Raw genomic sequence first — 25,511 nt, 5'->3', positions numbered from 1 at the left:
GCTGATGGAGCCTGTCTGCGTTTGCCTGCTGGTCACCACTGCTCTACAGGTGTATGCACAGGCACTCTGGCATGGGTCTCTTGCTCTGGCTGACTGGCTGAGCTGGTGCATCAGGCTGGGGGAAGGGGAACTTTCTTTCACGCGTGCAATCTTGGGGCACTCCCACTCTGCCCTGCTATCTGCCCTCCTGGCTGCTTGGCTTGGTGAAAATCCCCCTGATTGCTTAGCTTCCTCACTGTGCAGATTTCCCACGGGCTGGGAGGAAACGTGGAGAGTGAAGGCATTCCCGCAGAGGGCTGTCCCTGCCCCTCTCCTCTCAGAGCGGTGCACAGTCTGCACCCTCAGTTGCTGCCACTGGGGGAGGGAGAGGAGATCCTCTTACCTCCTTCCACTGCCTCCTAGGGGTTCCAGCACCTTCAGACGTATGGCTGCATGGGTTGCTCAGATGTGTACTGTGTTAGGTAAATGTCCTCTGTTGGTTTATGAAGGTTCTTTTCGTTGTATCTTAAGGGGGAGAGTCTAAGGAAAGAACTCACTCCACCATGACAATGATGTCACCAACTGCTTTCCTGCTTTATCTGTTTAATAGCATATTAACTTTAAAAAGTTTTTATATGTAAGCAGAGTTCCAAAGGATATACATATAAACCATTAGAATTAGGTTACATTTGATATTCCTGGAAAAAAGGAAGTGATGAGCTACTAGTAAAGTGTATACTAGCTTTAAAATCCTAACATTGAACTAGTGACAACAAATCTTACCTCCTACTACTTTTACATTGGATAAGAGGTTTTAATTACAACTTTACTCAGCTTTTAAGAAATTATTTAGTCTAGCTTTTAAATAACAAGAGTGATAAAACATAAAATTAGCTTAAGAAGGAGAAACATTAAGAGTCATTCCAGAAAAGCTTATGTTGAATTTGACACTATAATAAAGAATCAGAAAAAAGTCAAGCTGTCAAGAGGCTTAAAACATTAACTCCTATGTTTGACCTAAGTATAGCCTGTAAGGAAGGGTCACAGAAAACTGTCCTACTGATAGAGAAAGTTCTTCCTCTTCTTTTGGTGGAAACTGTCAGTTATAATTATAATATTTTGGTGGCATTTTGATCCAGTATCACAAAACTTTAATGAAAGAATTATGGCAAATCACATCTCTTGTGAACACAATGAAAGCAGGGAAAATTGGGAGAAATAAGTATTCTGAGCCACAAAAAACTGGCTTAGGGTGGGAAAGCAATGAGTTGAAAGTAGTGGCTTCTCTCGGGCAGCCAAAGCAATTTAATGAGTGGCCCAAATACAGGAATAAAGTTTCTATTTCTGGCCATCAAAAGAGGTAGAGATCTAATTATTAAAAAAAAAAAAAGCTACCTCCCATCACTGTCAATGAAACTAAGTTCAAATGCTAGCTTAGCACTACGGATAAGCTATATTTGGCTAAATGTTAAGAAGAGTCTTAAAATTAGGCTTCTGAATATGCTTCAAATAATTCAGCAAGCCATTAATAAAGAGATAATGGTAAGAAGATAACTTTGAAGGTCCTAACACACACTGTTGGCTCTCAATAAACATTTCCTAAATGAATGAGTAATATTAAAAACTAAACCAAAACAAACCAAAAAGCCATGACATTTCCACCAAAGACACAAAATTTGCCAGTTGAAGGAAGAAGATGGGCTGACGTTATCTGACAGGAAAGCACTGTCCTTATTCAACAAACATGAACCGAAAGAGGTAGTTGGAGGTACCCCAGCCAGAGAATATGATGAAGGCATAGTCAAGTTCTAGGAAATGTGGGAAAACTAAAAAGAAACTGAAGAATAACTGTCATTTGAACTTGTGGGTAGATGGTGTAATACCACTCTTGCTGTCTGGATCTGGCCTAGCCCAACAGAAGAAGAGAAACAGGCTGAGCCTAGACTTTAGCTATTTTGAGCCAATAAATTAGGTCTTAAAACTATTGAGCAGATATATCCGGTTCCTTGATAAAGTAATTCTTATCTCCATAGTCTTTTCTCCAAACAAAAAATACTTTAGTGTTATCAAAGCTCACCTCCATCCACTCCCTCAATTACATTGCCCTTTAATTACAGTGCAATTAAAAGACGTTTTAAAACCAAGACTGCAATGCATAGATATGTTTCATTACCTTACTTTATAGACCATAACATACACCACTTAATTCTGGCTACTAAATTAAACCGGCTCTTCCAAAAAAAAACAAAACAAAAAAGCTTTTATTAATGTATTAAAAGTACAAGTAATTTGGTTTTTTATTATTAAGATTACCATACATTCATAATTTTAACTGAAAATACTTTAGGCTTAAAAAATATAAATGATAGCTCTATTTTAAAATGTTTTAAATATATTTAATCAGTATTCTTTTTATTTGAACTTTTATGAAAAAATATTATGTGTAAAAGATTTAATAATAATAAAAGCCTTTTTCCTCCTGTCTTGAAATGTCAGATGACTTTACTCTGGGGTCAGTCAAATCAGGGAACAGGACTGGTGGGTGTTCTGTGACATATCTATTTAATAATCCTTTCAATACTAAAAATACCAGATCACTTGTATACTAGTGTTACTGCTGTCAGGACAAAAGGACATTTTAAAATAACTGTTTTTGGATTAAAAATTTGAACAAAACCTTGGTTGAGATTCTTAGGTGCAAACAGGGTAAGACTATTTTATAAATTATAAGAATTTAATGTTGATTCTGAAATTCCAGTTATATCTAGAGTCTCATTATAAGACGTAGAGAAAACTGGAAGGTCACGATAAAGTTCTAAATATAATCCTGCTTGAGTATATATTGAGTATACACACACACCCTCCCCACTGTTTTCTCAGCTCCACTTAAACATAACTAGCATTTACTGATAGTTTACCACATGTCACGCACTGGGTTATGTACGTGCATCAATCTGTCAGCTCTCTCAAGTTGGTAGTATTATGTCCACTTTACACATAAGATCTCCAGAGCACACTTATTTAACTTGTCCAGGGTCACACAGACCTTGTGGTAGAGTTGGGTTTGAATCTAGGTCTGATTCCAGACTCCATGCTCTTGACCATTTGGCTATACTACAATTATGGCAACTTTATAATTTAGGTTATTCCTCAGAGTTCAGCAGTATTCTCAGTTCACTCACCATTTCCCGGCAATACCATCTACTACCACAGATTCCAGTATTTTCTTTTTGTGTGACTTCCACAACTATGATTCTAGCTCTCATCAGCTTCCTATGCCTCAGAGCCATAGTTCAACTGTCTGCTAGACTGCTTCCCATGGCTGTTCCATAAGTACCTTAAAGTTAATATGTCCAAAATAGAGCTTATGTTCTTTCTCCTTGCCTTTTATGTTCCATACTCTTTCCTATATTCCATTTGAACCATCATGGGATCATTTTAAATTCTGCCTTACCATCTGGTAATCATCAAATGCTGTCAATTGTTACACCTCTATATCTCATACTCATTCATTCATTCTCACTAACACTATCGTAGCTCAGGTCTTCAATACCTCCCATGTTAACTTTTGGAATAGGTCACTATCTCTAGGCTCTCTTCTCTCTCAAACAACTCTACACAATGCCTTCAGAGTTAGCTTCCTTTAATATAGATCTGAAATTAGCTTCCTGTTAAAAAGTCTTCAAAGCTTCAGAGGATATAAAATAGTATGTGCACTCCTTAGCTGGCATTCAAAGTCTCCTGTTATTTAGCTGGATTTGTGCTATCTTCCATTTGGTCAACCATTATCTATGTATCTTCATATCCTATACGTGAGCAAAACTTCACACTTTTTTAAACCTCTTATATCACTCTGCCTTCTATCAGTTATACATACTTTGCTTCCTACCTTTGACTCTGAACTCTCTGAGGACATCTACGTCTAAGTCATCTTCATAGTCCACTCAGGCTAAACACTATGTTATGCTCATATGAGCTGCTTTAGAATTCTTTGTTGAGTGGATGGGGACTATATGTATATACACAACATATATAAAAAACTTATGCATATGTAAATTTGATCCACAACAGAACTGCAGAGGTGTATACAGCAAGGGGTACCACCTTTGCAAATAATATTTTCAGTCACCATTAGGATAAAACATGACACAGCTTTTATCATTTAAACCTCTTGCACAACACATCCATAATGAACTGGTTGTTAAGCCTTGAAACAAAATGTTCTGTTAACTAGAACTCTCTCTTAAAACAATTCCACGTTACAGCAGTATGTGCAGTAGTGAATCTAAAACACTGAAATACCTTTAAGTGCCTTCTAATTCACATGGGAATTGTACAATCTTCCGGTACAATTTTTAAATTAAACGTATTTTATTTGGTCATCTGTAAAGGTGGTCTTATAGCTTTGCTTACCCTAAAATTCTTAAAACCAGTATAATCTATTAAATTCCCACTAGAAGGAAATCTGTGTCTACATTATAATAGGGAAACTGAGGCAGGAACTACCAAAAGCACATGTATCAGGGGTACCTGGAAAAAAGTTTCCTCTTTCCATTGAAAGACCAATTATACTATATTTTGCTTATATACTTTATATTCTGAATGGACCTTGTTTTCATGCTTTAAGTTTAAATGCAGGCAAACAATTACTATGTGCAGATTTACAAAGGGCTGGTTAAGTGGTACAGCCCTAAATTCTCAAAAAAGAAGAATAAGCCAAAGCATAAAACATTTTGTAATAAATTGAGGTCACTGTTACATTTTTCAAATAAAAGTATCTTGACCTATTACTCATCAGTAAGTATTGCTCTCAGCATGTGAGTTTTGAGTAACAGTGGTAGTCATTTAAAAAAATAAAACTATTTCTCACTTTCTACATGGTTTGTGATTCATAGTTATTTGAAAATAAATTTTCTCACATTAAGCAAACTTACCAATGTCCTATTTCTTTCCTTCCATACTTTCTATTCTTCTTCCCCACCCCTCTAGTTTTCATTACTTAAAAAACATAAAAATACCTTCTCTGGCTTTGAGATATATGGCTGAAAAATTAAAATCCCAAAGGCAAGTTTTATTAGCACAGTGCTACTGACAAACGACAGGGGAAAGGCATAAAATCATTAGAGGTTAAATGGCCCAGCTTTCCTGTCTTGCTACAGATCATAAAGTCCACACAGACAAGAGCAATGAAATGCAATAATAACAAAATGGAACCAAGTGAAAACGTAGCACACAGTTCCTTCTCACTTTCCCCTCTGCAGTACAACTCTTTTCTGTCTGGGGACAGGGAAGTGGGTTTGGTCCAGAAGAAGGTGTTCAGCCCTTCTAGTTTGGGGTGGAGGGCTTCTACGAGGAAGCAGACGCGCCTCTAGGTCCCTCAGGTACTGTGGGAGCTTGCGCAGCAGGACACCTCCTCCATGGGCAGAGGGAGAATGAGGAGCCACGAGCACAGCCTGCTGTTGCCAGCTGTGCCCACAAGAATTAAAAATGTGACAAGATTCTCTTGCTACAGGCATTCTATGGGCCCATAATAATTCATGGATCCCAAAGCACACGTACATCCTTCCTCTAACTAGAACTGGTTTACAATGCTTCAAAAAGTATTCTTATAAAAATGCTATTTATATGGTAAAACAAAAATGTTTAAGCAGCACAATGAGATTAGAAGGGCATGTTTTCTCAGAATGATAAGCAATTAAAAGCAATTACAAACAAATAATCATTAAACACAAAAAAATCCCCGAACATTACATTAAACTAATAAGCCAGAAAAAATACAATTCAGAGAAGTCAATGGAGTGAAGAAAAGGAAAAAGATAAACATCATTAAATTATGATAAAAGTTTGCTTCTTTCTGGAAGTATCTATGGACTTATTATACACAAGTTCTTTAATAATGTTGCCAAGTATAAAACTTGAAGATTAGGGTCTTAAACTAAAGGTAGAAATAATTTTAGTATGCATACAGTGAAAATGTTTAGGTAACATATGGTATACTGCAGTAAAATTTAATACCAACTTAAAAAAATATTTTAACTACTATAGCATCTGTTTGAGTATAGCCTCTCTTCAACAACCACAATAAGTTATCAATTAAAAACCACATTTGCAGCATGAATTTTACTTTTTATTATATAATATAAAGGCTATAATACATTTATTTCATATTCAAAATTCTATTTTGATGCAATTATTAAAGGGTTGAAGGAACTGTCCTTAATGAAACCGTAAAGTGTGAGTAAGTATCTGCTACTCTAACGCTCCCCAGAGAACATCAGCAGCTATCTCTAATAAGTACACTGTTGCCCCTCTGGAAGGTCAAAGGAAAGCAATCAAAAACTGCTGCACAATTCTTAATTATGTGGAGCTGATACTACCTTTCAAAAATTATATTAACTCATCGGCATCTCTACCAGAAATAAGAAAAGGGGGGATAACCCAAATAAATTAATTGTACAATATGTTAGTAGCACTGGCATTAAAAATACAAAATGAAAAAGAATGCAGAGCATAATAGTACTGACAAAACTAAGTTCACAGGTATCTGTATACTGCATTTCTTGGACTATTAGTACAAATCAAGTAGAAGCTAAATTTTGTTACCAAGCTGAAACACTGACAAACATCTCAACTCTTAAAGATAATGCATTGAAACCAACCTGGCTATCTCTTCTCGATGAGCAGTCCAATCTCGGATGTAGTCTTCCTGCTCTTTTATCCGGTGCTTGAACGAAGAACTAGTAGGCATTGTTGACCCAGAGCTCTGCAATCGAGTCGTTTTCAGGGCTGGAGAAGTACGTAGACGGGTATGTTTAGGGGAATTACGGTTTGATCCAAATTCATCTTCTGAGGTGGAAGCATAATCAGTAGGAAAGCGCCTCCATCTTGAATTTACTAAATTAGTTTAATTATTAAAAAAAGAATTATTATGTTATCTTTTAAAAGAGATAAAATAAAAATCATGATTTCAAAAACACCATGAGAGCACACACAGCACAATTTTTGATAACTGACATACACATACCTCACAAAAACCATAAGTCTACTACTCCTAAAAGATAGAAACATTACACTTTGGTGAATCAAAAACAATGAATAATTAAAAACAATTGAAAGACTGTGTTTTCCATAGCATGGTAAATAAACATTCAGATGAAAAATTCACTAATGATAAACTATTAAGCAAGCTCTATTTATAAATGTTTAAATTGGGTACTTTTTAATTGGAAATATTTCTCATTTAAGTGAAGATATGGATTTTTTAAAAAATGACAGCAACAACAACAACAACAAAAATAAAAATTAGGGAAAAGATTTCCTCATGCCACATGAACTTTTTTAACATGGAGATGGTAAAAACTCTCTTTTCCCGACATACAAATGTGCATAATTCCTGCTGTGGAAATTATGCCTTTATGGCAGAAAAAAAACATTACCTCTGTCATTCAACATCCTGTTATGCTATGATTGGAAAAAATCTTTTTACATGGTAAAAACACAACAAAGAATCTTCAGTACAACTCTCTGCTGCTTTGACACTGAAAGCATATGGTGAAAATAGACAATGGCATAAACCTACGAGAAGCGAAACTCCACAAGCTGTTCTCACAACCATTGACATTTAAGCCACAGGAGATACTGTGAATAGCCACACTCAAGAAAGTGGTCATCACTTTCTTATTTAAGGTTAGTAAAGACATTTAAAAAATGGTATTGCTGACACATCTGAAAAATCAGAAGACAAATTAATGCAGACATTTCACTGCTACTGTTAATATCAAAATCAAACATAGAAATAATTTGTGAAGCATAAACAGAGGTGAAGAACAGGGAGCTAACACTAATGCATGGTAAACGGGACAAGGGCAGCACCCACGCCTGCTTAATCCACTGAGGTACATCTAGCACCTCGCAGAATGTCTGGCTAGCAAATGTTTAACAAATACTTTCGAATAAATGAATTCCTGGATACTAACCATTTGCTTTTCTCAAATTAGGAAAAACCTAGTAAAGAGCATGACATGTTTTCGGTGGCTAAAGTGACAAAAGCTTAGCACCGCCTTTAAGATCCAATTGCCACTAATATTAGAAGATTTTTCTCTCTTTCTCTCTCCCTTTTAAAACAGAAACTGACCCTAGACTGCATAGGTTAGGGGAGTCTAGAATTCCTTCATCCTATCCCACTAGAATTCTATACCTTTCCTGTCTTTTCCTCCCCAAACTACATTTTTGCCTGGGGCTCTGTAAGGACGAGTTGGCCCTCAGATAAAATTGATATACACTGCTACCAGAGTTGGTTTCAGAAACAGAGAAGTCTACAATCAGGACAACACCATGAATCAGAGGCTACCCATTTGTCCTGATTCACACTCCTATTTAAAGCTCCCGGAGCTTAGAACTGGATTCATGCATATGAGAGAATGAAAATATGCAGAAAACTACATGGCTTTCTTTAAAAGTGTATGCAAACACACAGGTAATTAATCATAGAGTTTTTTGAAGGGGATATTAAATATAATTTCTGATTTTAACATTATAAGATAATTTATTAACATAAGTAATACTTTAGTAGAAATTTACTCATTTCTAGACATTTGAATACTCCTATGAATTGAATGGACACTGAAACTTGAAAACAATTTTAGGAAAAGTTTAGGAACAAAAGTAAAGAGGTTTTAGAAAAAAGTTAGTAATACGGCAAACAAGTGATACTTTTCAATAAAGGCATTTCATTAAACGCTAAATGTTTGTTTATTTTGCTATCTTAGAATATTACTCATAAAAGGAAATTCCTAAATAAGAAAAGGTCATTTGTTAGGTTAAATTTCCTGAGTTTTTATTTGGAAACTATAGCAACCATACCTACAACTGAAAATTGTATGGAGAGAAAACAAAACCAACAACAAAGAAGATATGAAAACATAAGAAGGTATGATGGAACTAAGGTAGGTAAGTTAGAGGTATCAATGGCTGGTATATTTCATGAGTGGCCGAGTACATGAAAGCAGAATGAGAAACTGAGAACCAAGTTCTAAATGTCAGGTGACAACACATAAGTAGAGTCACTTTAGAATTAACTTCTAATAGTCTGAGTCTTGAGATCAAAAAATAATTATATTTTGGAGAAAAAAATAAAAGAAAAACTTTTTTCAAAGAAAATTCATAAACTTTCCACCTATTTTTTTTTTAAAGATTTTATTGTTCCTTTTTCTTCCAAAGCCCCCTGGTACACAGTTGTGTATTTTCAGTTGTGGGTCCTTCTAGTTGTGGCATGTGGGACGCCGCCTCAGCATGGCCTGATGAGCGGTGTGGCGTCCACACCCAGGATTCAAATGGTGAAAGCCTGGGCCGCCGAAGCAGAGCGCACGAACTTAACCACTCGGCCATGGGGCCGGCCCCTCCACCTATTCTTATAGGTCTATCTAGAAGCCAGTAAGAATAGTGAAGCTTCTAATAATATCTTTAAAAAGAAAAGCAACCAAGGGAATAAAACATTTTAAAATCTGAAAGGTAAAATTGTTAGGTTTGTTCTCCTAAAATTCAGACCAAATTGATAAAATAAGTAAGGTAGAGTAGGGAAATGAAAATGATTAATAAACCTTCAAATAATTTGAGTTTTCCAATGGAAAACAGTACGAAGCAAAGCTCAAGCTAGCTCTGGACACATCTGCTTGTGTAAGAGCAAAGAGCACTGCTGAGACGGAGTAAAATGACGACTATGTGGAGAAGGCACCTAACGCCAGGACTGCTAACCTGCTACTCCACAACTTCCTTCAAACCTTTTGCTTTCCTAACCTTTGTTTCTAAGCTATAGCAGCTATACATTTTATCTGAAGAAAAATCCCTAAAATCTGCTAGTTATTACAGAAGAAACTTCAAGTTAGAACGTTTTTAACTTTCCCCAATGTCTACTTATTGCACAGAAATTTAGGATAGAATGACAGAGGATGGTCTAAATTCTTCAATTCATAGAGAAGAAAGAGGCCCTGAAAGGTCTTGCCTTGCTTAAGTCAAAGTTTAAGCCAGGGCTACTGACTCCCAGAGTTCACAACTCATTCCTTGCTATTCTAAATGCTTTACAACTACATGTTAGAAAATCTTTTTTTTCCCTACATTTCTAGTTAAATTTTTTTTAAAAAAGACATCCTCAGCTTCTCATAGAACGATAGTTTTTCTGATTTCTACCTGTACTGAAGAAAATATTTTCTTCGTCCTCTTGAATTTTATTCTGCCTAGTTAAAATCATTTATAAAATTAAATTAAATTTTATTATGATTAGGCTTATTTGACATATTGGTACCAGGAAGGCATTTCAGATAAATCATTAAATTGAAAATTTACATTGAAAATTTGAAATGCCAATCTCTGAGAGCTTCTTGGTTGGTGAAGTGCTGGGCAGCACATATAATAAAATGGGACAACGTTCTAAGACGGGCTTAATTAACTTTGTAGCTAAGCTGAAAATTATTTTAGTTACATTAATTATAAAACTTATTTTAGTTATAAAATTATGCAACACTCCCTCTTGTGGAAGTAATAAATACTATATTCACTATAAAAACACAGTATCCTTCATGTCTAGAGAATTACAAAAGGGAAAAAGAGTTATGAGGATCATTTATCTGTGAAGGCTCTGATTTCTTTTACTGTTTCCAAAAATTTGTTGGCATTAAAACACATCCACATCTGCAGATGTAATGAATACATTTCAGAAAACAAACATTGCATCTTCATACTTTATATCAGAATATTTTTGTGGGAAATTCCACAAACACGTTTTACACGTATATTTATGAGGAGTAACAGCATTCGGGGAAAAAAATTCCTGACAATGTTTTGTATTGGTCTTCGACCTGGAGGAAGAAATAATTTAAGCCACGTATGCCCAACATTTAAATTCCTGCCATCTATAAATTCTGAGGATTAGAATAAAAATGGGAAAGCAAACAGTCTAAAAATATTCTAAGGATGTTGATGTTTTTATTTCTTAGAATGTGCAGTTATAATGAAAACGAATTGCTTTATTTTGATAATTCAGGATACTTAAATAAATCTAGATATTTTAGTATAACTTGACATTGAAGGATTATGGAGGGGGAAAAAACTAAGCTCCTAAAAGCTAATTACACCAGAATTAAGCATAAAAGAACCCTTAATCTTAATTTTGCTAAATCAGAGATTTCCATTGTTCTATTTTAATCACATACATTTCTTTGAATAACTTTTTTAGACATGGCCCAAAACATGGAATTTGAAAGAATGCAGAATTATTTTTACATATGTCAATTTGGAAAATATCACAGGCTCTAGGTTCAGATATTTCTAAGATCTTTAAAGTTTACTGTGTGCATAGCAATACTGACCAGCATGGTTTCACATTCTTTTAAATCATATTTCAAAAGCTAAAAATTTTTATTTTCTTTTTCAAGATATTATAATTATCTTAAGTAGAAATATCATTAATATCAAAAACACCTCAATTAGAAAAATCAAAAAAGTATGTTTGTTTTTTTCTCCTTTTTACTATCTACCCTAGGTAACTATTTTAGTATATTACCACTAACTGAAAGGTCTTGGCCATTGTCCTTCTAGATAGGATATACTACTACAAATGAGCTTCTTCAGAGAATTTGAATATACAATCCTGGATCACAATGTGGCTTTCGACTTTCAAGGTGGAAGAGAGAACGTGAACTTGGTAAAACATCGGAATTACAAAGATTGCAGTAAGCAATACCAAAACCTTTATATTGAGCTTGTAGATCCTCCTGATAATAATCCAATAGATTCTAGCTGTCCTCTGGAAGCTTGCATACTCGTTGACAGAGACTATTTCTCAGAGCTGGACTAGACGTGGTAGGAGAAGCACCAGGCTGAGAGTTAAAAGCCTTGGACTGTCATCCTGTCCTGCCATAGCTGTGACCAGGGCAGGTTACTTCACCTCTTGGCCACACTTCCCTAAACTGAATAACCCTTTACAGGGCTTTTAAATTCCATAATTCTAATTATTTAATATACTGCTATTAAGTATGAAGGAGGCCAAAACCACATACCTCAATTTGCCTTAGAGAATTTATTAATTTTATTTATTTATTTAATTAAGGTACTTTTTGGACATAAAAAACTACATGTTTATCAAGTTCTACATTCAAAGAAGCAGAAAATAAAATGTATCTTTAAAGACACATATATAATATGGCAGCTTACAGGTTTCTTAGACCTGCTGAAGTGATCATATTTGGTGTGCACCTCAGATAAGCCCCTCATGTTAAACGTTGGGGAATGAAACCACATCACTCATGTGCTCAGGGACAGACACCTAGTGCAGAAGGAAGAGCTGTTCCACGTGCCTGGGTAACATGCCACTTATGTTACATGGCATGTTAAGAAGGGAGAAGACAGAAGTTTTTATGCACTTCAATACAGATGAGGTAACCAAACAGGCACCGTGGCGGAAGACACTTCATCAGGTACACAGCATAGAATGCAGCACAAAGGAAACATGACTGAAGAGGTAGAGCCATAAGGAACGAGAATAACAACACTGGGGAAACAGAAACCAAAAGAGGGCAGCTTTAAAACACTTGGCAATAAATCCATGAACCACCAACCAAAGCCTGCAGTGCAGAAACAAGGAGGACCAGGGTAATAAGGAAAACGCCATCTCTTCTTTTGGAAAGACGACTATATGTTACCTAGCTGCAGCCTACATCCATTCCTACCACAGATATGATCACCATCACCACCCCCACCGACCAGGAGAGAAGGAAATGTGAACGGAGGGGAGAAAAGCAGCAGTGAAGAGAAGGGAGTACGAATAAAAAGCGAAAAAACTAACAGACACCAAGCACTGCCAGTTTGGGGTCTTGCAGCTACACTGTGGTAGGTGTAAAAATAAAAAGATGATGTTGCATACCGACTTTCCCTTTCTTTCTCACTCAATACTTCCGGCTCACTTAGATGCTGCTGACTGACAGTAATAAATCTTCCAAGTCTTTTAACAGCTGGTTTCCCCCCACCAGCCTTTTCAGCCACACCCACACATGAGGCTGATTATGAAGTAATGAGACCATGTTTACAGGATACACACGAGTATCTGTCTTAGTGCTCTGGTCACACATGAATTCTCACTGCTTCAGCTCTGAATATGAAGAATATAAACAGACAAACATGCCAGAAGCAGTCAGCTTCCGGTGGGGAGTAAGCCGCTTCTGTAACGTTACATTCAACGACAGCTCATTACTACAGTTCAATGACACGGCAGCACTTTATGAGATAACGCTTAGAGCCAGTTCAACTCGACAGCCCACTCTGGCCCTTCTGTGCTTAGCGACTGGCTTACAAATCCATCCTCTTCTGCTGAAATAAATTAAGGATTAGTCTTCACCTCCCAAACCAGGAACAGATTTAACCTTAAAAAGTATAAGTAAATGAGACATTGCAAAATAAATAGGAAAAAAAGGATAAAATATTGATTATTTCATTTAGCTCTGAAAGTAGTAATAAAGGGTATACTGCTTTCCTTCAGATTCACATGGGCTTTGAATTATGTGAGGATATTTAAAAGTTAAACACATCCTTTTAGAAGCACGATGTTGATTCCTATTATTTAAACCAGACGATAATTCCTAATCTCATTTTGACACACAAATCAGGTACCTCACCAGCTAGACGATTAAAACTTCTAAATCGGTTCAATATACTTCTAATTTTGAAATCACTATTTTGCCTCAGGACATTAATTTGGAAGTGTATATAACTTCTGAATTTTCTATTTACCAAGCTAAATAAAATAATTTTTATTAAAAAAAACCTCTACAGAATAACCTTTCTGTTGAATATTTTGGGAACGCTCACTAGAGATTTAATTTTTGAAAAAAGGAGTCCCAAAACATAAAAGACATATGCTAACATCATAAAGAGTCTGGATCCAATTTACCTGAAGGAGAGCCATGCGCTGAGGCCATACTTTTGACCTTGGAGTCTGACAGTCGAGAGATACTGTTAGCTCTAATTCTAGGAGAAAATTTATCTGAAGGTACTAATCTGGCTCCACTTCTAATGATGGCTTCTGCCGTCCGAGAAGAGGCACTGCTTCTCGAGATGGTTGCTTCAGAGTCACTGCGAGCCGACAACGAGCCAAGCCTTGTTCTACGAGGCTGAGCTAGTAAATCAATCCTAGAGATGTTGCGCCTTCCTGTGGGAGGCTTTGATGTCGAACTCGTTGTGGACACTTCAGAAGCAACAGATGCCTTGTCAGCATCAGCAAGCTCACTGTCTGAAGCTTCACCAAGTCGTGCTCTGCGCAAGAGGGAAGTCCTGGTAGGTCGTGGCCTCGGAAGAGTAGTTGATTTACTGGACGACCCCGGCGCCACAGGAGAAGTCTTAGATTTAGTGACTTTACTTCCTTCCAGTTTGGAATGTGCATGCTCCTCAGTTGAGGTAAGTGGAGTCCTTCCATGAGATTTACAAGAGTAAGTTTCCTGATCAGACGACATAATATCAGAAATGGCAGAATGAGGTACACTAGAGGTCTGGTCATCGTCTGTTAAATCTACTGAAGGCTGTCTCATTCTTCCACTGGATTGTACAAATTTACGACCATCTCCTCTTGAACCTACCTCTGTGGAACGACTTTTTGTTTTCTTTTCAATTTTCTCTCTAGTACCAGAAGATGATTTTGTAACATCTTTGGATGGAGAACCTATGGAACACCTATCTTTATAGAGACTAGTGAAACTCCTTCGCTTTTGGGTTGACTTTCTTTCAGTCTCTCCAGTAACCAGACTGATTGTGCTAGCTGTGTCCACATCAGATTCTGGTGAAATAGAGTTGTCTCTATTATAACTGGGAGTATCTGGGCCTTCATCAGTTTTGTTATCTTCACGCAGTTTAGCTTCTAGAAAAGCCATTACTGCTTCTGTGTCTTTCAGAATAAGCGTTGTGTCCAGACTAGAATCAGTATCCATAGAGTCACTTCTTTCTCGTATTCTACTGGCAGACGTGAACGCCGACGCGGGTGTGGAGGATGTCTGCTTATTGATGTGGGGAATGAGCTCTATGGGGATGTTCGGGCTGGGCTTTTCTATGGTGAAGCTTCCTTGTCGCACTAAAGACTTGGAGGATTCCTTCTTGTCTCCTCCCTTTGAAGTCTGACTTTTCAGAACTTCCTCAGCTTTTCTTCGTTTGCCCTCGCTTTGTATCACCCTCTCTGCTTTGCTTGCAGAATGTCCTGGAATTTTTTCTTGAGGTTGTGACTCTTGTTTAAAAGATTCCTCCCTAGCTCTATCTATCTGACCTGAAACACTTTTTGAAGAAGACAATTTAGTAGGTGTCCACTGTGCCTGTTCCCTTTGTTCTTGTTGCTGAACTTTCACTGATGTTTGCTTTACCGAGGAAGCTTCCTTCTCAGTTTCACTTTTCTCCTTTCCAGCAGAAGCGATGCCTAAGTGAAGCAGGGTTTTATTCTCTCCGCTGGTTTTCAGAGTCTCTCCATTTACTGCCCTGCTCATTTGATTCAGGGCTCTGTCAGCATCTTGTTGATCTTTCTGGTACACCTGTGTAGGTGCTTCTTTCTCCTGAAGTTCTGTGTCTTGTTTTTCTCCTATTTCTGACCTCTGCATTAAAACCTTTGCTCTGGAGCTCTCAAGAGACTTTTCTTCATTTGGAAGCTGGGGAAGGGTTCGTCTCCTTCGCTCTCCCTGACTGGCCAAGGAAGTCCCAGAGCCCGTACTTCTCACTGAAATGCCAGATTCACTGATATCTGTTTCTATAAAATAAAACCACAACGAAGGAATTTATTATGGCAAAAAAGTAAAAATAAAAAGAATATCATATTACATTAGATTTTTAAGTGTAAGTTAAGAAATAGCGCAAATATAAAATAAAACTTTGAATAATAAGCCAGCATTGTGCCAGAGTAGTTTAAAAAGCAAGTACAATGCCTAGACACACAAATAGGCAGATTACTAACAGGTGACTCAAGAAAGCAAACTGTATGACTTGAAAACTAAGGTGATCTGATTTTAAACCTACACCTGTTGTTCTCTTTTTCTTTAATGTGTTTTACGGTAGGGAACTTCACTGTGTTCATTCTTACTTTTGTGACTTATCCCATCCACAAAGTTTTGCTCAACTAAATGCATTACACAATTGCAGAGAGAGTGCCTAATAAACACTTAATTAGGTTTAATTTACTTCTCAGTTATAGATTTAACTAGTTTTTAAAAAACTGATGTATGACTCACAAAAGAAAAAAAAAAAGGAAAGAAAATACCATTTTCTAAAGGAACAGGTACAGATAATTCCATTATCCTTTCCTCTTGATCATGCCTTGTATGGTTAGCAGCCAAGCTAGCCCACTGTGAAACCCAACGCTTGTTTCCAGAGGAAGATGTGCCTTCCTAAAGGAGAAAAATAAGAGGACGAAATAAGACACTCTGCTCAAATCTGATTCTCATGAAAGAGAATGCCACTTAGTCACATCAACCTGCCACACAAAGGAATGTTTAAACCTCACATTCATATCATCATTTACTAAATTTCCTCTTATATAAAATGAAGACTCTCTAGGTACCCCTTTTAAGCACATTTTGTTATCACTGTAAATGTAGTATAATTTTCTCTATATGTTAAATACTAACAATGGGACTAAAATAAAATCTTGGAGCTTAAAATTTACTGCTGCTAGATAAACTCAGGTGTATTATCATAGCTTTGTGGCTACAACGTAAGCTGGTTCTACTCAACTCTACAGAACAGAGAGTCTAAAGGTCTATTCCTAAGGTGTTTTCTGCCCTCTAAATGTTTCTAGGAATCAGATAGGTTCCAGAGTATCAAGGAGTATTAAATTTGCCAGGTCAGGTCTTCAGGGACTTCAAAACCTTTCCAAAGCTTTAGATTTCTTTCTGCAACACTTTAATAATTTCCAGAAAGACCTAGAAATCACTCTACCTTTAAGAATTTTCTTTTAAGCAGTCTGAACCTAGACCTGCCATGTCCAGGTCTGTCCTTAAGCAAGCACTCTTTGAACCCTTATGGTCAAGGATGAAATGCAATTCAATTCATGATATGGTTCCAAAGATTTATGGACATGTATTGGTAATTCTTAAGATCAGGGCAATATAGGCATTTAATATGGAAGATCTAGGTAGTATCAAAAAATTTTTCCTCACTAAAAATCTAAGCCAAGGCTTAATATTGAAACTGGAATGACAACTAAGGAATAGAAAGCTATGACTGAAATTTTATTTTGAATTATTCAAAAAATATTTTATTAAAAGTGTCAGATTTACTTTATTGATTATGACAGGCTAGAAAGTGATGAAGTAAATACTTCATACAGATTATATACTATACGATTTCAAGAATAAAGGTTAGAATAGTAAGAATACATAATGACATCCATACTGTGAGGCCTCGGGATACCAAAGCATGCTGAATCCTTAATTCCCTTTCAAGATTCTGTGGTAACTGTCCACAGTTCTGAGTACTGAAGGAAGAACCACAGCCTTTTCACTATGCCAGGAACATCCAGAACAGAGGGGGTTCCACTGACGCACGCTTATGTAGAACCATTCTGTGAAAACTGTTCTAATGGCCTGGTTAGGTGACTCCTTCAGAGGTAGGTTCACACTGGGGCTATATATAAATTTTACTTGGCATGGGTTGAGGGGAAAGAGAGAAGAGGGAGTCTATTTAAGTTCACATTCCAGAACATGATTAATTCTTCCTAGATTAACCACAGTACCAAAACATTGCCTCAAATAAGTATTACTTGCTTTCAATAAGTAAATTAAGCATCTTGTAAAACAGAAACCAGAATAAAAATTCTCTAAGATTAAGGGGGAAAAAAAGAACAGTAAAACACAATAATTGCTTTGACAGTTTTAGGGAAATGGCAGACCATAAAGGGTCAATTTTAACATTAATAAACGAACATATAGGTGTATTTACCTGTCTATAAAAAATATTTTATTTACATTTCATACAAATGTAACACTTTATATTTTATTTTATTTATACCTTAAGATTTTATTTTAATTATATTTTATATTTATTTACAATTTGTATATTTTAAATTAACTCATTTCCTGAGAGGTAGTATAGCATAATGAGTAAGAGAATGGGTTAAGAAATCAAAGCTGCTTAAGGTCCAAACTCAGGCTCCACAATGCACTAGTTTTAAGACCTTGGCCAAGTTAATTCCTAAATACTTCAGTTTCCTTATTCGTGAAATGGCACACTGAAAGCTTCCATTGAATGCTAGCTTTCACTATCTGGATAAATTATAATTAATTAATACTTAGTTATATAAATTTTTTAGATTTCTTTTTGACATAACAGTGTGGAATGAAATTCTAGCATCATTTCCAGTAAGAGAATAAACCTTTGTTGAGTGCACAAATCTCAGACAATTACTATGTTGGGTGCTTCATATACTTCACTAAACTCCCCGTAAATAGGTTTTATCAAAAATACCATTTGTACGGACGAGAAAACTGAAAATCAGACCAGGGAAGGGACGGACCTAAGGGCGCTCTGTTAGACGTGGAGGTTCTGGGACTCGCACTCAGGTCCCTGCAGCTCTGCTTTGCCACACTGGCCCCACAGCCACCACAGCCAGCACGCCTCGTTCTCACTATGCCCCGGGCTGGACTACAGTGGTGCTTCTCTAGATTTATAAGTCGTAGTATCTATCATGCACTACGTTGCACATGTTTCCTGGCATGAAGATCTTTCCATTCCAAATGCATGATCTCCTAGAAAGTATGTGCCGTGTATAGTTTCTGTGTTATCTCATAAATGCCAATTAGAACAGTGAATATACAGCTCATTCATTGCTATATATTAAATATAAATATATTTAACAATCTCCCTCACTGACAAAAGAAATATTAATTTAAAAGAAAATAACAAAAACTGAAACGGAATTAAAGTCAAAATTACTTTAGGCCCAGAAACAAAGAATTGTGAGAATTTCACTTTTAGAAGCACTTTACAAGGGAATACATCAATTACTTAAAGTCCTATAACTACAAACGATAAAGATTGACATTCTGCGCATGAAAATAGTTAGGAACTAGTAAGAGACGTATACCTCTGTGTTGTGGAATCCAGGTATAGTCACTGGTTTTCTTTCTTCCATTACTACAGCAGCTGAATTGAGAGCCCACTCTTTTATCAAATCTTTATGTTTTTCATTGATAACAGGCCTATTATAATCCTGATTGTCATCTACTCCAAACACCTAAGAGGAGAAAATTATTTTATAAATGAAAAAGTCAGAATAATGTGTGAATATTATCAGTAACTTCAGAAGCAAATAAAGATATTCTGAATTAATTTTAAAAATGAGGGAAAACTCGTTTAATGACAAGGTAACATCCAATTGAGTTAATAGCTGGAGAGGAAAACAGGCTAGTGGCAGTGTATGTAAATGTAACTATCCTTTTTTTAATATTTAGCAAATGTAGTGTTTGATACCCAAGATATTATAATTGATTTGTTAAAAGATGTTAATAACATTACACATTACAATAATTGCAAAGAGTTAGGGAAGAGTACCCACAGACCACTTCAGCTTGTTTTCAGCTGGTATCTTGGCACTATTATTTTTGACAAACATGTTGAAAAACTCTAAATGTATGACTGATTGCATGTGTTCCTTCCCTAACAAATGCTTAACATTTACAGGAGTTAAATTTATACACATAATTCTCTAAGGTCCCAAATAATAGATTTTATTGTATGATCTTTGTATAGAGTACAGCATAATTCTCTATCTGCCTAAGACTCATTTATGGGCCTCTATTCGAAATGCAGATTCCTGGTCTACACATACAGATTAGCATTTTCAATAACCAGACTGTCTATGGGCAACACTTTTGAAATATTCTAAATACAGAGACCAACAACCATGTGCTTTTAAGGGCAGACCCTCAGTCTCACTCATTTCCTGGCAGACAACAGGCCAATGCTCTTGGACAGACTGGAGAAGGGTTTTAACTACATAAACCCTAACATTCCATTTTACAATTAAGTCTTTACTTTGTTCCCAATGCTGATTATTTATTAGCATTAACTGTGGCTTTACTTATTACAACCAAGAATAATATGAGTTTAAATTGGCACTTTGTGGAAAGGATCTTTAAAACATAACCAGAGAGCCTTCATTTTTCATAAAAAGGGAAAGATACCTTAGTTCACTATTTTCTAGAAAACTTTTTCATGATGATACAGTACATCTTTTTAAATTCTGATAAATTCTGAAGTCCACATTTAGTAAAGCAGATATCAGATTTTCAAATTCACCTAAACTTGGAAATTTTACCACTAGATGGCCTTATTACTTAATATTTAATTCAAATATAACTATAGTTTTCAAGAATTATGATTTAACATTCTGTTGAAACACAAAATATTCAAATTATCTTTGCTTTAAGAGTAAATTGTAGGGGCCGGCCCCGTGGCCAAGTGCTTAAGTTCGCGCGCTCTGCTTCGCTGGCCCAGGGTTTCCCTGGTTAGGATCCTGGGCATGCACATGGCACCACTCATCAAGCCACGTTGAGGCGGTGTCCTGCATGCCACAACTAGAAGGACCCACAACTAAAATATACAACTATGTACTGGGGGGATTAGGGAGAAAAAGCAAAAAAAAAAAGAAAAACAAAAACCCCAGTAAATTGTATCTTATTAGTGTTAAATCAAACATGAATTTTAATACATGGAAGCACAGTGTAAGAAGGGGAAAACAACTCTGCTTCACTTTCTAACACTGGAATTAGTACATTTCCAGCAACAGCAGTAAGAACTGCTGAGTAACCCTTTCCACATGCTCTGCCTTTAAACCCACGTGTAAAGAAGACAAATTAGAGCCACTCAAGGTATTTGTGACCGTCTTAAAATAAAATTTTAAAATTATTTCTAACTCAAGTCATTGAACTCCAAATTGACTGAAGTTTATCTCCTTATTTTTATAATAACTAGGAAAAAAATTTAACTTTGAATTTAAAAGTTTGGAAGTAAAAGATAAAAACAGCCACATGTATTTACTTGCATGTTGTATCTCTTTGGCATGTTAACTTACAAATTAGCTTAAGTGACTTTCTGGGTTAATTCTAATCCATACTCAAAATGGACTTCCAAACTTGATTTCCTCAAACATCTAAGCAGCAGCAGTTTCAAATAAAATCTAATAAATCTCTCCAGATCACTTCTGACACTATTTTGAAATGATGAAAAACATACACACAAAGAAGCACTGCTTTTAGGGAAGGGGAGCTGAAGTCGCAGAGAGAGAGCACTCAGGCGACTTTCTAGAGTCCTTTTAAAGCACTGGAGAGCTGTCCATGACCTGTCGGAGAAGGAAAAGTTATTCATTTTGCAAACAAGTGGCAGGGCCTGAAGCACTACTGTACAGGGAAAGAAGGCTTCAAAGTTCCTGTCGATATTTTTGACAGTATTTTGAAAATTTAATGATAGCAATGACTAGTCCAGCTTGAAATCCATATTGTCATTTTGTGTCTAGGTACAAAAACATCCACTTGTGACAACTTCCATGTGAAAACAAAAAGGACATAAACAGCTTATACTGTCAATGTACTTTAAAGCTATTATACTTTTCACATTTAAAAAAGTACATATAATCTGACATATGATGTAAAGGTTGGACAGAACTTGAGAGCTCCTCAAAGCAGAGACCAAGTTAGCTAGATTTTCTCATCTCTTCATTCTAGATTTTGTCCAAAGGTGATTTCACCCACATCCAAGGCTTCACTTCAACTTCCAACTGTAGACAGCTGTTCACCTGTCTGTCATCTCTCCTAGAAGGCTCCAGAGTATTTTAAATGCAGCATGTTAACCCAGGCTCAGGATTCTCTTCTCTTCCCCTCTCAGACCTGGGCTCAATCAAACCCTCCACCTCGACAGAGTACAAAATGTGAGGTCTCATTCAGTGAGGGACATTTTTAGGCTAGAAGTCTATAATGGGGAAGGGAGTGAGATGAGACACCTGTCTGATTTTTATGCGTCCTCTCTAATAGAACCCTCCACCCCAAGTTTGTCAGTTTCTAACTCTTCCAGATAGGAGCAAAAGAAAGGAGGAGTGGTATGGGAATAGAACATTTCTTTTTGAACCCGTACAATCTGAACTCTCTGTGCCTGGCAGACATCTAAAGATAACTCATTGATCGTAGGGGTAGGGAGTGGCTTTCATGTGCTCTCTCCCATAGTTCCCTTGATCCAGGCAGACGCATCTCTGTTTTGGGGAGTCAACTTCTATGGGGTCAACTTCTATGGGGGTTAACATCACACCTACTGAATACTTGTAAAGAGAGGTCAAATTATGAGGCCAGCTCTGTGGCCAAGTGGATAAAGTCCCACACACTCCGCTTCAGTGACCTGGGGTTCCCTGGTTCAGATCCCAGGGGCAGACCTACTCCACTATCAGACATGCTGTGGAGGCATCCCACACACAAAGTAGAGGAAGACTGGCACAGATAATTTGAATATTTAGTGGTTCAACAGAATATTAAATCATAGTTCTTGAAAACTACAGTTATATTTGAATTAAATATTAAGTAATAAGGCCACATAGTGGTAAAATTTCCAAGTTTAGGTGAATTTGAAAATCTGATATCTGCTTTACTAAATGCGGACTTCAGAATTTATCAGAATTTAAAAAGATGTACTGTATAATCATGAAAACGTTTTCTAGAAAATACTGAACTAAAGTATCTTTCCCTTTTTATAAAAAATGAAGGCTCAGGGCTAATCTTCCTCAAGCGAAAAAAGAAGAGGATTGGCAAGGGATGTTAGCTCAGGGCAAATCTTCCTCAAGCACACACAAAAAAAAACGAAAAAAAAGGAAGGGTCAACTTACATTTGGTAACATCAAATATAAGAAGCTTGCTTATTGTGACAGAAAGTAGAGACTAGCGTGCAAAGGGGTGGGGGCAGGGGGAAGACTTAGGCATATCAATATGGCAATAAAAATGTAGAGCAAAACGGTAACTCAATAGCAATAGTCCTTAATTTATTAAAGAAGTTTCCAAATCAGCTGAAATTCAGAATTCACCTTTCCACAGAAATAAGAAACTCAATGGAAGGTTTAATACCAAGCTTTTGTGGTCTTGTTTTAAAATAGCATCTGAAGAATAGTATTACATTAGTATACTGATCTTATTAAACTGCCCAAGTGAAAATGCAGTCAAGTTTCAAGCCCAGATGATCAGAACATCTTTTTGCTCAATGAGCACGGACCTCCTGGGCAAGGAGAGCAGGGTCTCTACCAGGTCACATCAGCAGATGGGCCTACAAACATCACCTCACACACAATTACTTAAGAACTATGCAGAATTCCAGCCACTAATGTTAGGGAACAAAATCAGGATAATTTAATAGAGGAGAATTTTTTTAAATTTATTTTCCATGAAAAGCTAGTTTCACTTTCAAAAAGAAAAGTCCCTTAAAATTCATTGGAATAATGTTTAACACTGATTTTTTTATAATGCACTTGTAATCAACTTCTAAATTTAAAATTCAGACAAAACTGTTAGAGACAAGAGCTCAGCATGGGGGTAGGAGAGACATTTTATAATTTACCATGGTCTGCAAATGAACACGTGCACATGCATGTTCATAGCAGCATTATTCACAACAGCCAAAAGGTGGAAACGACTCAAACGTCCATCAACGAATGAAGGGACAAATAAAATGTGGTATCTGCACCATGTTATATTACTCAGTCATAAAAAGGAATGAAGTCCTGATACAGGCTACGTCATGGATGAACACTGAAAACATTATGCTAAGTGAAAGTAGCCATAGCCATATTGTCTGATTCTATTTATATGAAGTGTTCAGAATAGCCAAATCTACAGACAGAGAAAGTGGATTAGTGGTTGCGGGGGCTAAGGGAGGGGAGAATGGAAGTGACTGCTTAATGGGTATGGGATTTCTCTTTAGGGTGATGAAAATGACCTGGAATTACATAGTGCTGATGGTTGCATAACTTTGTGAATGTAGCAAAAGCCAATGAATTCTACACTTTAAATGGCTAAAATGGTGAATGTTATGTGATTTTCATCTCAATTTTTTTTAAAGGCACCATCTGGCTTTATCTTCTTCCTTTTTACCTCTGTCCGGGTAAACACATGCTCTCAAATCTGCCCTCTCCCTGAGCCTATCCCCCTGTGTCCTTGATTCTTCCCATTCCTTAGGAGTACTATACCCACAGTCTCCTCCCTTTCCATCACCCTTTAGCACTCTTTTTCTATTAGCTCCTTCTTTCACATCTTCAAATTATGTTCGGGTCTAATCTAAAGCTTCCAGAATTAAAATGTCCCATTTCCTTCCTCTTTATGCTCATTTCCTTGTCATGCACTCCTTCCTTTCTTCCCTACTACAATCTGGCTACTCATCAGTGACCATCTCCCCCTTTCTTTGCCAAGATTTTTAAGGGCTAAGTTGTTAGCTAGGTCTTGCTAGAAACTCAGAGGTATTTCTCGTCTTCTACTAACCAAGGCTATTCCCCTGAGACATAAATATTTCTTCTCACACAACCTATATTTTTCTGCAGCTTTCATACTTACTATTACAAAGCTAAGTGTGTAACACAAACAAGGTTTTAAACTATACATTTTAACAAGTTATTTTAAGATCAAGATGCACACTAGTTTCAGCACATAAGAATACAGGAAAACCTATTTGTGGAGGCCTGGGTGGATTTGATCAAAATAAACTAGCTAATATACAGCTGACCACATATACACACTGACAAAAAAGGACAAAGCATGTTATAAATTTTTCTTCTCATTCATTCATTCAAAAGATATTAAATGTTTACTACATGCCAGGCACTGTTGTAGGCACAAGAAATACAGAAGTGATCAAGACAAATAAGACTATTCTAGAAAGGAGAGACAGAAAATAAACTAGCTAGAGGTGAGTTCCGTGAAGCAAATAAAACATGGCAATCTGACAGAGAGCTCTAAGAGGCGAACACTGGGGTTACTTCAGACAGGGTGCTTAGAGAAAGCCTTGGAAAGTGAATCATGTGAAGGAGCTAGATGAGCACAAAACACAAGGAGGAGCTTACTAGACGGAGGACACAGTAAGTGGAAAGTCCCTTAAGCAGGAAAATAAATAAGATTTCATATAATAATAGAGAAAGAAAAATGGGGCAAACCTATTAAATATTAAGCGTCTGATTGAAAAAAGGAGAGGGTTCCCTTCTGAAGCTTTGGGAATTAACACAGGAGGAAAAGGTTTCCTATACCTCAGAAGGCCAGAGGGTGCCAAGAAGGGGAGAGGAGTATCAATCAGAGTGACCAAAAGTAAATTCTTCCGATAAAAGTTTTTAAAAAATTACACAGTGAAGAGAGGACAAGAAAGATTAGTATAAGAGGAAGAAGAATCAAGCTGCCCGAATTTACCTGTTAAGAACTGCTATTTGCTTTGGCCCTTTAACCCAGACTGTTTCTGGACTGGCAGGAAGCAGAAAAAAAAGTTAAGTCCAAATCAAAATGCAG

At 36.6% G+C, this 25,511-nt stretch overlaps 1 protein-coding gene across 6 annotated transcripts in view; it reads right to left on the bottom strand.

The window, feature by feature from the left end:
• Nucleotides 1-25,511, bottom strand: part of CEP170 (centrosomal protein 170) — a 144,617-nt gene that overhangs the window by 26,974 nt on the left and 92,132 nt on the right. For all 6 annotated transcript variants that reach the window (XM_046679409.1, XM_046679412.1, XM_046679410.1 and 3 more), the window contains 4 exons: nucleotides 19,079-19,228; nucleotides 16,256-16,382; nucleotides 13,919-15,748; nucleotides 6,639-6,873 (listed from right to left, as the gene is read on the bottom strand). In XM_046679409.1, the coding sequence (XP_046535365.1) occupies nucleotides 6,639-6,873; nucleotides 13,919-15,748; nucleotides 16,256-16,382; nucleotides 19,079-19,228 (2,342 nt within the window). The remainder of the gene's footprint in view (nucleotides 1-6,638; nucleotides 6,874-13,918; nucleotides 15,749-16,255; nucleotides 16,383-19,078; nucleotides 19,229-25,511) is intronic.

The sequence above is a fragment of the Equus quagga genome, chromosome 12, assembly GCF_021613505.1.
Source record: "Equus quagga isolate Etosha38 chromosome 12, UCLA_HA_Equagga_1.0, whole genome shotgun sequence".
Taxonomy (NCBI): Eukaryota; Metazoa; Chordata; class Mammalia; order Perissodactyla; family Equidae; genus Equus; species Equus quagga.
This window is presented reverse-complemented; position numbering and strand designations above follow the sequence as displayed.